Genomic DNA, 16,133 nt, shown 5'->3' with positions numbered 1-16,133 from the left:
ATGTTCACCAAAGGCACACACGCTATCCACTAGACCTTCGGAGAGGGCTCCGAGAAGTTTTTGTTTTGCCTAATATGAATCTATCATTCACTAACATGAATTTAAAATGAATGACGTAGTGACCGGTGGAAACGAAATATATATTCTTATTAAGATTCTAAAAATTGAAATAAAATCCATAGTGTAGAAATATGAGAGATTTGAAGTAGAGGTGTATATTAATAAATGGCACTCTCGTTTGAGAAGAATAATGCAAAATTCCATTAGACAGGATAAACAAAATCCGCTAAAAATGTAATTACTCATGCTCTCATCAATAAATTCTATTCGACAAACCTATGAAAATCAACGAGTATATTCTTTTCCCAATTTGAAATATATTCTAAAGGTTTTCCAGAGCTAGAATGATAGATAGAACTTATTACCCTTACCCATCATTTTCAAACTCCTATTTCATTCGCATCTTCAGAATAAGACTGCTATAACTCTAAAATGTCAATTTTACAAGTAGCCAAGAAAATCATTGTATCTATATTAAAAAAGACAAGAAAAAACTATTATCTTTTCTATTTTTAAGAATTGTAACGTTATTTCAATATGTATAGTATTAATTATTGTAGAAAAAACCTTTCTTAAATACATACAAATTACAATTATTATTATTATTATTATTATTATTATTATTATTATTATTATTATTATTATTATTATTATTATTATTATTATACATTAAAAATTGGTAACAATTTAAAACCTATTTTGATTTACTACACTTATGTTCTGTGGGAGCTAGTTTTTGACATTCATAATTAAAATTCACACCAAATAAACAGTCAATTTGAAATTAGGATTAATTAGATCAAGCCTTACTTTTTTGTTTTAATTGATAATAACAATCCCTCTTCCTTTTCATTTTGTGTGTGTTATCAATTGCATCCCATTAAAAGAAAATACCTGAAACCAATGTGATGCATAAATGCTATTCTGTAATTTAACATTAGATTCTTATTAAATTTAAAAGAATTGATAACTTTGTTTTGATATTAAAAGTCAACTGCATCATACACTTAGGAATGTTGAAAGACTTTACTTTCTTATTAAATGTTTTTGTTGAAACGCTAAACATATAGGCATAAAATTTGTTATACTGATGCCTTTTCGTTATTCAGAATATGAACATTTCATTTACTTCCACTAATTTTGGAAATTTCACCCTAAATTTTACAATTATTGTGTAGTTCTTTTAAACCATTTACCATGAAGATACATCGGCACTTATTATCAATAGATTTTAGAGAGATTATGTACAGTCAAACTCTCAGCGATTTTCTGGTATTTTATAGTCTTTTATAGTCGCTCTCCTCCCTCGTGTTAGGCGTAAAGATGTATGAACTAATGATACGTCATTATCATTTGACTTATTTCAATTACGCAAACTTTATTAGTTTGATCGATTTAAAGGTTACATTTGAGTCTATTTATTTGCGTATGTTTGTTAATTATCCAAATTAATCATGTGCGCAAGGAGGTCGCAAAAAAAAATTTAAAAAAAGTTTTAGGGTGGCATTGAATAGGCAAGGCAGAAAACCCAGAGATAGAGGAAACCCTAAATCTTAGGGAGCAATTGTCATATCATGCATCCTCAGAACAACTCGTGCATGTGACTCAATGATTTTACCTCAGAAATTCCTCTTATTTGGCCTGAATATTTTACATCTTTTTGTTGATTTTGCTTGGAAAAAAAGTCAATCTGCAATCAGAGTTTGCATCTCATTAGATAGTTGAGTGTATGCGTTTGAAGTTACTACATCCTTTTCTGGAGGTAATAGATTGAGCTCTATCGTCTGTTTCATATATTACTTTGAACTGTTTACATGTTGTCGCCTTCTGGTAGAAGTATTAATTCAATCACTTACTTAGAATGCATTTCTCGAATGTACTGTGTACGTTCAGATTACGTACACAGAAAGTTTTATTTTCGTGTTGGTAATTCACTCTCTACGAAGCGTTGTCATAATTTTCAACACTAATTTATGTGACTTTTGAAAAAGGAAATACTTTATAGGGCTAACAACAGATTTTCATTATTTTACATTACGCAAAGTAATACAATACTTTTTTTTTTTTTTTTTAATAAAGAAATGAAACCTCATGTACCTTTAGGAAGAGACAACAGTTTGATATTATCTAGCTTCATTCAATAATTTCTATATTGTTTCAGTTTTGGATTATTAAACATTTGATTTTAAAGAGTAATAGTAAAATTATACTTTATTGTTTTTCATAGAATTCACACATTAAAGTAAAAGTAAGATATCATGTATATGCTATAAACCTATATTTATTCTACCTGAAGGGACATTCTTCAGCACTAAAATACAAAACTATCGACGTGTAATGTTTTACGGTAATATTTGAAAATAGAAAACAACAGAAGATATCTTTAATTTTATGTACTTGAATATTGATAGCAACTAGGGCCTAGAGTTGAATGGTACTCACCAGGTTATGGCGTATGCTGATGATGTAAATTTAATAGGGGATGATAGGAGAAAGAAATACAGAAGTTCATTAACATCAAACGCTTGGAGGGACATGGATTTTGAAGTAAATGCAGAGAAAACTAAATACATGGAAGTTCGTCGGGATCGTAAAACGGCAAAGTACGGATGCGTTAAAATATCAAATAATACTTTTGATAAAGTGGATACTTTCAAATATCTAGGATCAATATTAACAGACGAAAACTATATTCACGAAGAATAAATGTCGAAAATCTCTTGTCGTCGCGAATTCTGTCGAGAAATTTGAAGGTTAAAATGTATGAAACGATAATCATGCCTGTTGTTCTATATAGTTGCGAAACATGACCGCTTCTCTGAGGGAAGAACATAGACTGAAAGTATTTGAGACCAAGATCCTGAGACGGATATTTGGACCCAAGAGAAACGGGAATAGGAAATGGTGGAAACTTCATAACGAGGAACTACATAATTTATACGGTTTACCCAGCATTGTTAGGGTCATCAAGTCTAGGAGGCTCAGGTCGACAGATCATGTAGCTAGGATGGAAGAGAGTAGGAACACTTTCAAAGTCTTAACTGGAAGACCAATCGGAAAACGACATTAGGAAGACCTAGGCGCAGATTAGAGGACAATGGATCTCGCAGAAATAAGAATGCAAAGTAGAAAACTGGATCCAGTTGACTAAGGATAGAAGTCAATGAAGAGCTTTTCTGAGCGCGGCATTGGATCTCCGGATTCCATAGGCCATACAGTTAGTTAGTTAGTTTTTTTAGTTAGGTAGGTAAGGGTCTATATTGATTTGATTTTTATTGCAACTGTTCTTTATTGAATCCTGATGGTCATGGTATGTGTAGAATTCTTTTTGTTTTCTATTTTCGGAATTCTGTCTACGCAATATTTCCATTACGTAGCAGATGAACAAAGAAATAGGGTGACTGGGCCGGTAGTGGTCACCCTTTCAATAGTGGTCACCTAGGACAATATATTTGAAGTGCAAACTCGTATTAGCCAACAAGCTTTGGTTTTTCATTTTTACTGTAATGCCTATTACCCTTTCTGTATAATGCACCCCTAATGGATAGCTTTTTTAGTTGGAGTACGAGTCTAGAAGAGGTTTCTTACATGTATGTGGAGAATTTTTCCAATTTCCAAATTTTGAAGGTAAGCAAACCGCTCGATTTATTCCACTATGTCTAGTTTATTTTATAAATATTGTTGAGTCTTTTTAATATGCAAGAATTCAATAATGATCAGTTATTTCAAAAATACATTTACTTTTTACGCTTACATTGTTGCAGACGTGAGTTGTAGGGTTGACCACTACTAAAATATAAAAATGACAACTTTCTAAGTAACGGTCACAGTAGGTGACCAGAATTGAAAGCACAATTTCAGTAGTGGGCATAGAAATAATCATAATAAAAATTAGTGGTGGGCACAAAACCGGTTTTTCGGTTTTCGGATTTTGATTTTTTCAAAAACCGGTTTTCATCAAAACCTATCGGTTTTTCACCGGATCTGGTTTCGGTTTCCTTCAAAACCAGTTCCGGTTTTTGCCAAAATTAGTACTATTTCTGACTAGAATAGTGTTTCGTTGTTCTCCGGAAACCGATTCAGTTTCCACAGAAATAGTTTTGTGTTTTCCAAAAGTTTTCACCGAAACCGGTTTTGGAGAAAACCGAAACCGGTTTCGATAAAAAACTGAACCGTTTTTAAGAAAACCGAAATGTCGGTTTTTCGGATCTCGGTTTTTCTGGAAACCGGTTTCCGGTTTTTCTAAAAATCGGTTTTGCCCATCCCTAATAAAAATATTTTCTTTTAGTAACGGTCTCACAATATTTTTGAAATTATTTTTCCTTTTACCGTAGGCATATTCTCTCTTCATTTTTATTTTACTTTCTTCTACCGTATTCCTAATCAATATGTTGTTTTATAATATTTTTCCAAAACTAAAGAAATGCCTTGTAAACAGTAATTATTTATGTACAAAGATGACTGAATTTGTTGATACAGTTTGCTCTCAAAAATCATTTACATTACCTGGAATCCAAAATTGATGAGCAAACGTCAATGAGTTTCAAGGTAGCAGGTGACACCTAGCATGAGGATAGAAGATTTCATGGTTTATTTTATGTGTGGGAGAAATTCCGTTCAGAGCAAATAACAGAGGATATGCAAACGATGCCTACAGAGTCTGTGTAACTACTTCGCGATCCTATTCAATATACACAACCTATCCACAACGATTTATCTCGTAGGCTTGACGAAGGATATCAATCAAAAATCAATGCGTCTCCTTCAACAATCACAGTCTGTCGGTACCAGTTCGACATGCCATAGCCAATGCACGCCCACAGTAAATTCTAAATGGGAAAGCTGTGTGTCTAGTCCATTCAAAAGAAATTAGTTGTGGCCAAAAAACTCCAGAGAAAACACAAAATTCCAAAAAGAGGAAGCTTTGATTCCCTGCTGTAGTAAGTTCAAATGAGCACAGAGACTTCTAATGTAAAAAAAAAAAAGAAAAAGAAAAAGAAAAGAAAAGAAAAGAAAAGAAAAAAGAAAAGATGAAGCAAACCAGAAGCCTAAGATTTGAAACAGTTCACGTGAGGCAAAAGCAACTTGTGAAATTGATACGAAAATAAATATCAAAGGACATAAGTGTCAAAAGAGTAATGTAAGATCTCAGCACATCCACGCCGGAAATATGTCGAGATGATTGCAGTGTACTAAATGTAAAAGGTGTTTTCATGTTAGTTGTGTATCCAGAAAACATTGTGAGGATTTTGGATTTTTCTATCTTCATAAAATGGCTGAATCCGATTCTGACAACGAAATAAACTTTTTGTGTGAGATAAAATAACCTGAATGAACACTGAAGTAACCTCTGTTTAGACGATGTAGAATAAGATTGCTTCCTATCGTATGTTTGGCATAAAGAGTCTTCCAAACAGTGAAAATAAACTAGGTTCTAGAGCGAATTTTAGTTTTTCGGTTATGACTTCAAGTAATCGAAAAGCAAAAGCGCAGTGCACTAGACTACTATTTAGCATGTGATATCGTTATCATGACTTACCTATCTGCTATAGCGTACAGATATTTATACACCCGCGAATAAATGCCATATCTAGCAATAGCAGATAGGAAAATACGGCAACGATATCACATACAAAATAATATTCTATACCGCACCACATTTCCATTTCTCAAATTCTTTTGATTATTTCGAAGGTATTACAGAAAAACTGTAAAATTAGTGGTAGTGTAACTCTGTTGTATGGAAGACCCTTAAAATATGATTTTCTGCCAAATTGTATGAATGTCTTTTATAAATGTAACACTTTACTTAAAATGTAATTATATTGTAGTTTCCTTTTAGACGTTTATGCAATTCTTTATTTTCCTTGAATATTGTAGCTAATTAAATATTACTTAGTTACAATATTACTTTGATAACACTAGAGTAGTGATCATTTCAATGTAATCTTAATTTTACCTAGAAAATGTAATACGAATAAACACAGTAACCTATAATAAGTGTCACCTAAAATGTGTGACCACTACTGAAGATGAAAGCGTCCACCACTAGAAAAAAAAAAAAAAAAAAAAAAAAAGTGACCACTACTAGCAAAACTGCTCTTTACCAATGAAAACTTGGCATATTTGCTTACTGCTTTCCTTAATGAATGAAAGCTGTGCTTGCATTGAAAGAGAACAAAATTTTCCTTTAGCTAAATAAAAACCACCACTGTAACATTAGAACACAAGTGATAAAAAAATATCAGAATCAAAATTTTCTTAAGGGTGTCTACTACCGGCCCAGTCACCCTACATATGTACCAGTATTTTCAAATTTGATTAGGTCATGAATCTTGGAATGTCAAATTTTAGTTCTTCTATTGTTACAAGACTTTACTTTATGGCTTACGAGCGGGAGTTGGTGACATACTCCTGTAATCCAGTTTATTGGAGGCGAATAGTATGGAATATAGGTAACGACCTATACTGTAAGGTTAGATCTTGCATGATGGTCTATTCACCCTCCGACTACACCTTTTCCAAACCGCTGTAGTGATTCTGACTCCATGTTACTTGTAGGTCCTGTCTTTCATAACCTCGTGTTGCATAAGGGAGGAAAACACAAAAACTCGCATAATAATAATTCTAAATATTTCATATGAATTTACTCTTTAGATTATTTACTATAAGAGCTCTTTTATATATTTAACGATTTTGAAAATCTTCAATCAGGCAGTGAAATGTTTTTCATAACACACTACCCATTTATATAACTTTTCATATTATGTATTTCGCATTAATATACCTAAATTGTTTATACATTTAATACAAGAACAACTTATCCATTGTAAAAGATGTTGAGATTAGTCTGTTTTCTTCTTTAAAGGGACGAAAAAACTAATGAGAAAGTACTGAGAATAATGGGAGAAGAATGTTCAATAGTGAACATTTCTTTTCTTTTCTTTTCTTTTTCTTTTTTTTAAGTAAGGAAAGCTAGTTGCAAAATTGTTTCAGAATGAACTGTATTTTAAGAGATGTGTTAGAAAGTATAGTAGAAAGGCAAAGAGGGGGCGATGAAACAATCTACAATTGTGGTCATTATTAAAGAGGAAGATTGCTACGTCAAGACAAAAAGGTTAGATGACGACCGTAGTACCTCGAAGTCTCTCTATATTGCACAATATTTATACTGATGAAGATGTATGTATATAATACAGTAGAACTTAGTCATAAAGGCACCAAAGGGACCTTAAAAATAATGTTTTTATAAAGGATGTCGTTGTAACTTAGGTGTGTAATATTATATCAAGAAATCTCGCATTGAAGGTGAGAAATGTTGAGTATTTGACCATTCGTTCAAGCCTTCATTACGGATATTTCCTCTTTTTTAAATTTACTTCATTTTGTTTAAACTGCAATTACATACTAATATATTGAAGGTATTCATCAAAGAGTTCCTGCAATTCATTTGATAAAAAAAAAAACTATCACCACTCACTTGTATCAATGTCAATGACTGTATACCTTGAGTTAAATTCATTTGTGAATATCGTACTAAGCGTGGTATTAAAAAAAGTACTTGTCTTATGAGGAATTAGTAGCTCCTACTTGCTATTTGATGCATTGAGCGAGTTGTTACAGACATCGATGTTAATATAGAATAGTTACACTATATATATACTGCACAGGGTGGCCCAAAAGTAGGTATACACCTGTGCATTGATCAAGTAGAAACATTCTAGTTTATGGGTTTATTTGCTTCGGCTCTTCCGAGCTTAAGATATAAGTAAAAAGACATTAAGAACAAATAATAAAGAAGCTAGGTCTACCTGTTTGATAACAATAAGAAATGATATGAAATACAGTGAGCAGATCAGTACGGGACTGTATACTGTATACCTACTTTTGGGCCACCCTGTATATAGAGGGTTGTTTCCTTGTCAGCTAGATTATCATATATATATATATATACAGGCGCGGATCCAAGGGAAGCTATAGGGGCCACAGTTCCTCCTTGACGCTCTAGTGTACACTGGATAAAATGGGCTTCAATCCTGCTTTACTTTACACTATATAAAACTGGAAACTATGGTTTAGCCCCTCCCTTAATCATATCCTGGATCTGCCACTATATATGTATATACACTATATGATAATCTAGCTGTCAAGGAAACAACCCTCTCTTCTGACCAGTAGAAAATAAAGATATACAAATATGTAAGTAAACTTGCTTTGCTGTACCTAGATCAACTTTATCCATGGAGTCAGCGGTGAAATTGAGAAATTCTGGTCAGATTCCCGTTGATAGTACATGTGATTTGATTCACACATTAAATTGTAGATCCTAGTTTCATGTAGCCGGGGAACTGAACAGATACGTCAAAATGCTAAGAACCAATGGAGTATAAACTGAAAGACACAAAAGAAACTGTGTCAATTAACAGATCCAATATACCGGTGCGAAAAATCTTTGTTTCTTCTGTGGATATTTTTGAAGTTTAAAATTTGGCCCAAAGTCTTTCTTAGCATTCTAAACACAACATGTAATGAGTAACATTAAGCTTTTACTAATAGTAAATGAAAGCAAAGTTCTAATTAAAGTGATATACTGAATGTTTCAAGTAAGAAAGTATTTCCGCAGTGGATTTGCATTACGTAAATACTCTTTTACATCTTGCTTTTCCCTCCCTTTTAATATGAGAAGCTTCATTAAATCATCTCCGTCCATTTAGCTTGCTAGAAAAGACAATCTGACGAAGTATAAATGTCTTTTTAGTACCTTTGGTTACGTTCCAATGGTTATTTTAGTCTTTATATCATTCCGATTTATACGCGCACTTGAGACAGACAGTTAACATGGTGTATGTAAGAATTTCACTGTGTGCTCTGGTGTATTGCAACCAAAGTCGGAGGCAAACTTGATCCAAGTTAGACTCCAAACATTAAAAGCGAGATGGTTTGTTAGCAAGCAAAGGGGAAGGCCTCAATGTTGTCATCATAGAAATAAAATTAAAGCCGTGACTTTCCGTTAATAGACGCAACGCACGTTGGTTTGTACAAATGGTTTATACCTCGTAATGCGGTCGTTTGATTTATCATCCGATCCCAAAGCTTCACAGAAGAGAGCAAAACAGATCGTCTCATCTTCAACATCTAATGATTCACGAGAGCTAAAAACGGACAACCATAAATGCAATCGCCTCACCTCGCATGGAAAGCAGTCCCAAGAACGTGACATATCCCATATGTTACAAAATATTTGCTCTCCTTTCTCTTTCTCTCTCTCTTTCCTCATTTTCTCTTTATATTATTTCTGTTTCCATTTTCAACTTCCAGTCTAGGAAATTACAGGTATTACTACCTTTGTATCAAAGTAAATTTACATAAGTCTTTAATTACGATATTTCGTTTTTTTTTTTTTTTGCATTATTAGGATTAGGATTAGGATAGGATTATTAGAATTTAGAAGAAATCTATTTCCACATATTTTCATTCAGCAGATGTTTGAGTTCCCTGTTGTCAACATGAGGATAGTCAACCATTTCCCAACATCCAAATCAGGGATGTGCTGCCAATAAGCTAACAAGATAAATTGATTGATTTGGTGTTTAACATCTTGTTCAGCACCGAGGCTATGTGAGACATGAATAAGCTAATAAGAAGCATTTCGGTGGTTCAATGGCACAGCACACACCAGTACTGCATTGGGTCCTATTTCAATCCCAGCTCTCTTTAAGAGGGCTTTCTAATGGACAAACACAGTGTGTGCGGCTTTTCTTGGAGTCCTTCCACTTTTTTCCTTTCATCAATTTGTTCATCATCATCCCTTAGCTTCGGAGCATATCGTGGAAAAATAAACTAAATAATAATAATACACGTATGTATAGGGATTATTCAATTAAAGGAAAATAACAGTAAGTGTCAAAACTTGAACAACCCAAAATGTATCTATTTCTTTATGTTTAGTGACCCTTAATTTAAATATTCCTTACCATAACTTTACTACAGATTTTATAATACACGGTGTATTCACATCGGAAGTTCAATATTATACTTCTAACACCTATATTATTTGTGATTTCCTTATCATGTGAATAATCTGAAATAATTCATAAAGATATCATTATGAGGAGAATAGAAGAGCTTACTGTTTTGTCTAATGCCATACCAATTTTCCCCCAATGTGTTTCTTTGTTGATAATGTAATAAAATATGAAATGTAATAATATTGATAACATTGTTATACATCAAATTGCAATGCTTAAATGCAGTCTCTCTTTTAAGAAAACCATGAAATATTGCATTTCAATTATAGAAATGATACAGTAGAATCTTGAAAACAAACTAAAAGCTGAAAACATGTTTCTAATGGAGCGGGAAACCCAATATAGGACACAGTTTGTTACGGGTAGTTTCGTGCAACGCTAACAATTATAACCCTCACATGCTAAATACCTTACATCATTTCTTTTATATATATATATATATATATATATATATATATATATATATATATATATATATATATATATATATATATATATATATATATTCTAATTTTAAGAGCTCGTTATCAAACTTGATGGGCGATAAAATCATTCAAAGATATTCACACAGAGTAAAATTTAAGTTAAAAGAATCCCGAAGTTCGGGAAGTGATTACTTGCAAATTTTCACTTTTTTAGAAAAATATTAAATTGTATTAATTCTATATATATATAAACCTTTCGTAAATTCCACCTGAGAGAAAGCTTGATTTGATTTTAAATGTCTGATATATATCAACACCAATATATATACCAATCAATTAATTTTATTGACATGAACATAATCAAATGGATGAACGTAAATCCTCATGCAGTTGTAGGGGATATGCGGCTAGCCTAAACCTAAGTAGCTAACCAACTGCATTTGACAATATTCTGGAGTAGATCTTTCTGTCGTTTATTGAACATTCATTTATATATTATACATGTAAAAATTACACTGTTAACTAGTAGGTTGCATCTATTGTTTTTGTCTACTCCTGAAGCTGACACACATACTCCCAACAGCGTCACACATACTCCTATATGCGACCACATAATTCTAACAGAGACGCACACATCACTTGCTATATTATGATTAGCACATTAGGCGCTATGTTTAACTTTTATTGTGTTTAGTCACGAGACTACGTGAGTTAAATAAAACTCACATCGGTAACTGGACTCACGGTTAGTGAGTCGTAAATACGCTTCGCATTTACTATGAAATATAAATGTAACTTTATATTACATAGCATAAATATAACTTTATACATTACTGCTGACAATAATTCAGTCACAAATGAAAAACAAAGAAGACGTCTATATTAAAAATAAATAAAATAAAATAAATGTAGTTCACTTTCAGACTAAGCCAAACCTCAGGAACCCTAGTCTTTTTGTAAGTTGAAATGACAGGAATAGCTGAATTTATTGGATAAAAACAGTTTCCTGCAATATTGTTTCTTTTTCTTTTACAAAATTTCAGTTTTAATGAAGGAATAAAAGTTGTTGCATTATTTCTTTCCCCATTATAACACATAGAAAAATATGTATTTATTATAATTTCTGTACACTAAAGAAAAAAGTAGAAAGAATATGGAGAATCATGGAAGAAGTACATTCTAAGTTCTTTGTGTGAATTATGGTTTGTTCTAGATTCCTTTTCTTTTTTAAACCGATGCAAATCGAAATAGTGTCCTACTGTAATTCTTTTCAACAGAAACATTTGAATTGTATAACTTTTTCACATAATCAAATAACAATCCCAGTATGCTGTAAACTGAAAAGTACAAGCCATCAAATAGCACCATGAGAATGAGAAAGACCACTGGATACGACGAAATACCAACGGACTTGCTTCATGAATTAGGATACAATGCAATGCAAGTACAGACTTAACTCTTAACAAGTGGCCGTAGGATTTTATTTTATTTATTTATTTATTTTGACTTATTTTACATGTCGAGGTTAAGGCTATATGTAGCCTTATCTACCACCTAAACATGACACAAAATTGAAAAATCAAAGGATATAGCTAAGAATAGCAAAAGAAAAAAAAAGTTAGAAAGTAAAAAAAAAAAAAAACACACACAAGAAACAGACTGTCACTTGAACACACACACACACACACACACACACACACACACACAAACACACACAAACACACACACAAATATACTGCTACACGAAAGTACATACATGTTATAATAATATGTTATAGATGTTAGAATGGTTGCATCACCTAAGAAAAAGCAAGCAAAGAATTGCAGTGAGCATAGAACCATTAGCCTTGTCTTTCACACTGGAAAAAATATTGCTCGTCCATTGAATAAGCGGTTGGAAAGCAAGATAGAACAAATATTGGAGGAAGGTCAATTCAGATTCCGGAAAGAAAGAGGTACCAGAGATCCTATTGGGTTGACATGAGTTACATCTAAACGAATTCCCTACATAAAGGAAGAGTTGTGTTTGTGCATCATCAAATGGCAAAAAGCTTTCTTCTGGGTCAATTAGACCTAACTTCTGGAAATACTAACAAACTCTGTCGGGGTCAACTGAATTGACTATCGACTCACTCGCAAGCTGTACACTAGACATAGAGTAGAGCTGCACCTGAATCAAGGAGGAACTAACAGTGTGGAGATTGGAAGAGAAGTCAAACAAGGATGTCTTGTCATCCCAGTTATTCAACGTTCACAATGAGTATTTAATGAAGGAACCATTAACGGAAGTTAGAGATTTCGAAATTTGGGGACAGATCATTCACAAAGGGAGGTATGTGGACGGCACGATTATTATAACTAGAATCGAGAAATGACAGCAGGAGATGATGAACGGAATAGTTGACACTCGGAAACAATATAGCAATCAACACCAAAAAGTCGAAAGTCATGAGAATATCCCGCGTAAACACCCCTTTAAAGAACGAAGTAGAACAAAAAGATCTTGAAAAGGTCGATCTTTTAAATATCTGGTAAGTGTTTTGACGAGAGACTATTGCTGCTCCAAAGTGATTAAATCAAGAATTGCTATAGCAAAAGAAACATTTAACAAGAAAAGATCAGTCTTAAATAGCAGGCTTAATATTATACTGCGGAAGAAGCTAGTCAAGTGCTATATATGAAGTGTTGGACTGTATGGTTCAGAGATTGAATATTTCGGAAGTTAGAGAAGAAATAGTTAGAGAGCTGAGAAACAAAATGTTTTAAAACTAGGAGAAAAGTGGACGCTCTTATCCAGCATTCTTCGTAGAAAGACCAACTGGATTGGGCACATTTTGCGAAGAAATTGCCTTCTTCATACCACCTTAGGGAAAAGGATGGAAGGAAAGCAAGGAGTAGGAAGAAGAACACAATTGATCGATTATTTGAAAAATAGAAGAAAATATTGGATGTTAAAGGAGGAAGCTAAAGATCGAGCATCGTGAAAGAAATATTTCCAGACCCTAAACCATGGAAGTCAATCATCTACTAGTTTCAGGACATGCCAACAGCCAGAATACTTACTAATAATAATATTGATTGACACTATTATTTTAGTGGTCAATTCTCCCTGACAACTTCCTAATGAATTGAAAGTGATATCTTAAAGTGTATATATACCTCTCCACGGCTAAGAGTTAAGGCATACTTTTTCTATGAGTACGGTCTTGATTTCGATTCTTGGTGGGAGTACTTCCCTCGTATAATAATTCGAGTAATTATTCGGTCGAAATTTAAGAAGTAGGTGCCATCTCATACAGCCTCAGTGCTGAAAAGGGACGTTAAACTCTAATTGGTCAAATCAAATCTTCAATATCTGTATATAACAATTATCGCTTTTCTTTGTATAAAAAGTTTTTTCTAACATTGATGAATTTGAATGAAAGATTTTCAAAACAAGGTAATAAAAAAATAATAAGAATCATCAGGATGTTTATCTTGTGTATTATTCTATCGTTAATATTTGCACTCTGTGATTGTACTTTATGTTTACAGTTTGTAATTGTACTGATTTTGACTTCAATTTACTTAACATTTAAGAAATAATTATAATTAAGAGAAATTTAAGAAAATGATAACCGAGAAAATTTATTCAGTATGTAAAGAAAATCGTTTCTTCTTTTATTTCTTTCCCTTTTTTATGCAAGAAATAATTTTAATAATAACAACAACTAGACTTTGTTTAATGCATATTTCATTTTTTTTTTTATTCCATTTCGCTGCAGGTGAATGAAGCATTTGAACTGCTGAAACGAAGAACATGCTCAAATCCTAATCAGAGGCTACCTAAGGTGGAAATCCTGCGAAATGCTATAGAGTACATTGAATCTCTGGAGGACCTTCTACATGGAGCCCAAGGAGGACTCACAGGCGGTGACGGATCCGATAATACTATCACGAATGCTCCAGAATATATGGTAAGTATATTACAGGTTTATTATTATTACTATTATTATTATTTTATTATTATTATAAGAAGAGAAATGTATCAAAATTAGAGAAAAAATTGTATTCAAAAAGAGAGACAAATGAATTTGTTATTTCTGTTTGGATTATTAATTCAGACATTTGTAGATCATGAGAATAGATTTTTCTTTTAGACATTTCTGTTTCAGGCACTTTGACATATAAGTACCACTAGATTTCGAATCATGAATCGAGAAAGTGAACGTAGAAGTAGCTGTTAGAACGAAAAAAAAAAATTTTATTATATGGTATACAAGTAAATGATCAATTTTGATGTAGAATTCATACGCAAAGAATGTTTTATTTTCTGGGCGTCTCAAACTTAGTTTAACTTTAAGTATCCGCTAAGTCTCAGTACACACCTTGCTATTACACTGTTGTGTCGTGATGAATAAATGATTAGTGTTACCACTTCATGTGTGGAAGATATGAGCCCGGTGGGGTTCAAGTGGTTTCAATTCCATGTTGACCTGAAGATCCATGTTTCACAAAGTTTCAGAGCTCAATATGCAATCCATACATTTAGGCCTCTTCCTCTTCATGTCCTTCTGCTTAGGGTTGTGCGATATTCGGATTTGGGTATCGAAAAATCGATATCGACAAAATATCGAAACTTGATCCATATATCGAATATCGAAATTCCGAAACACCGGAAAATATTGAAAAATATCGAAATATCGTAAAATTTAAAAATTTCGAAAATTATTGAAATATCGGAAAGTATCGAAATGTCGAAAAATATCAAAATATCAAAAAAAAAATATCGAAACTATTAAAATACTGTGGTACCGAAAATATCTATGGAAAATCAAGTTTATGTTTTGGGAAATCTAAATACTAAGCAATAATAGAGAAAGAAAAAGAGAGGAGGATATTTATATTATTTTTTGTTATAGAAAAAAAAAACTACACGTTAAGTAGGGCCCCTAAGGCTTGTCTTAGATTTTGCAACTGCGATCAAGCAAAGAGCATCTGCTAACTTTATGCATTTGCTTGTAAATGCGCAATAATACATTGCTAGATTAATAAGAAAAATATTTATGCATTTAAGTCATTAAGATTACGAAATAGCGTAAGTAGGCCTACATGTAATACGCTACTGGCTTTTGTCGGCGACAGCACATATCACATGATACAGTTGGAGAGTGCTATTCCCATTCATGCCCAAGTTGCTAACGCTCTTTATATGTTATTCAGATCCCACTTTAAGCAGGTCTCATCTCCATAATCTTAGTTGAAAAAGCTCATTCAATTTCAATCAATCAATATATATAACCGAAAGTAATCCAGTAGCGAAAGGAACTTAAAACTGTTTTCTATAAGCTATATTTCAAAGAGCGGATTACAATGAACATTTTGCAGTGGCGTAGCCAGAAACCTATCAACGTAGGTCATACACATAAGCAATATTACGAAATTTTCGTGCCTAAATATTTAAATTTAACTACATACATTTGCATAAATTACATCCGTACGCGAAAAAATGGAGAGCAGGCATGTAATTTCGTGCTCTGCATACACTATATATAAGTTAAACAAGAGCTCAATGTTTTTATTTTAAATTAAAATATCTATTTACTTTCTAAATACTTTTTACTTGCACCCGTAGGCACTA

General features: G+C 32.7%; 1 protein-coding gene across 2 annotated transcripts in view; it reads left to right on the top strand.

The window, feature by feature from the left end:
- Positions 1-16,133, top strand: part of nau (myogenic-determination protein nautilus) — a 105,121-nt gene that overhangs the window by 37,306 nt on the left and 51,682 nt on the right. For both annotated transcript variants that reach the window (XM_081728552.1, XM_081728553.1), the window contains exon 2: positions 14,278-14,469. In XM_081728552.1, the coding sequence (XP_081584678.1) occupies positions 14,278-14,469 (192 nt within the window). The remainder of the gene's footprint in view (positions 1-14,277; positions 14,470-16,133) is intronic.

Source organism: Thermobia domestica, chromosome 10 (genome assembly GCF_964235325.1).
Source record: "Thermobia domestica chromosome 10, izTheDome1.hap1.1, whole genome shotgun sequence".
NCBI classification, from domain to species: domain Eukaryota; kingdom Metazoa; phylum Arthropoda; class Insecta; order Zygentoma; family Lepismatidae; genus Thermobia; species Thermobia domestica.
The sequence above is the reverse complement of the archived record's forward strand: the minus strand, read 5'-3'. Positions and strand labels throughout refer to the sequence as shown.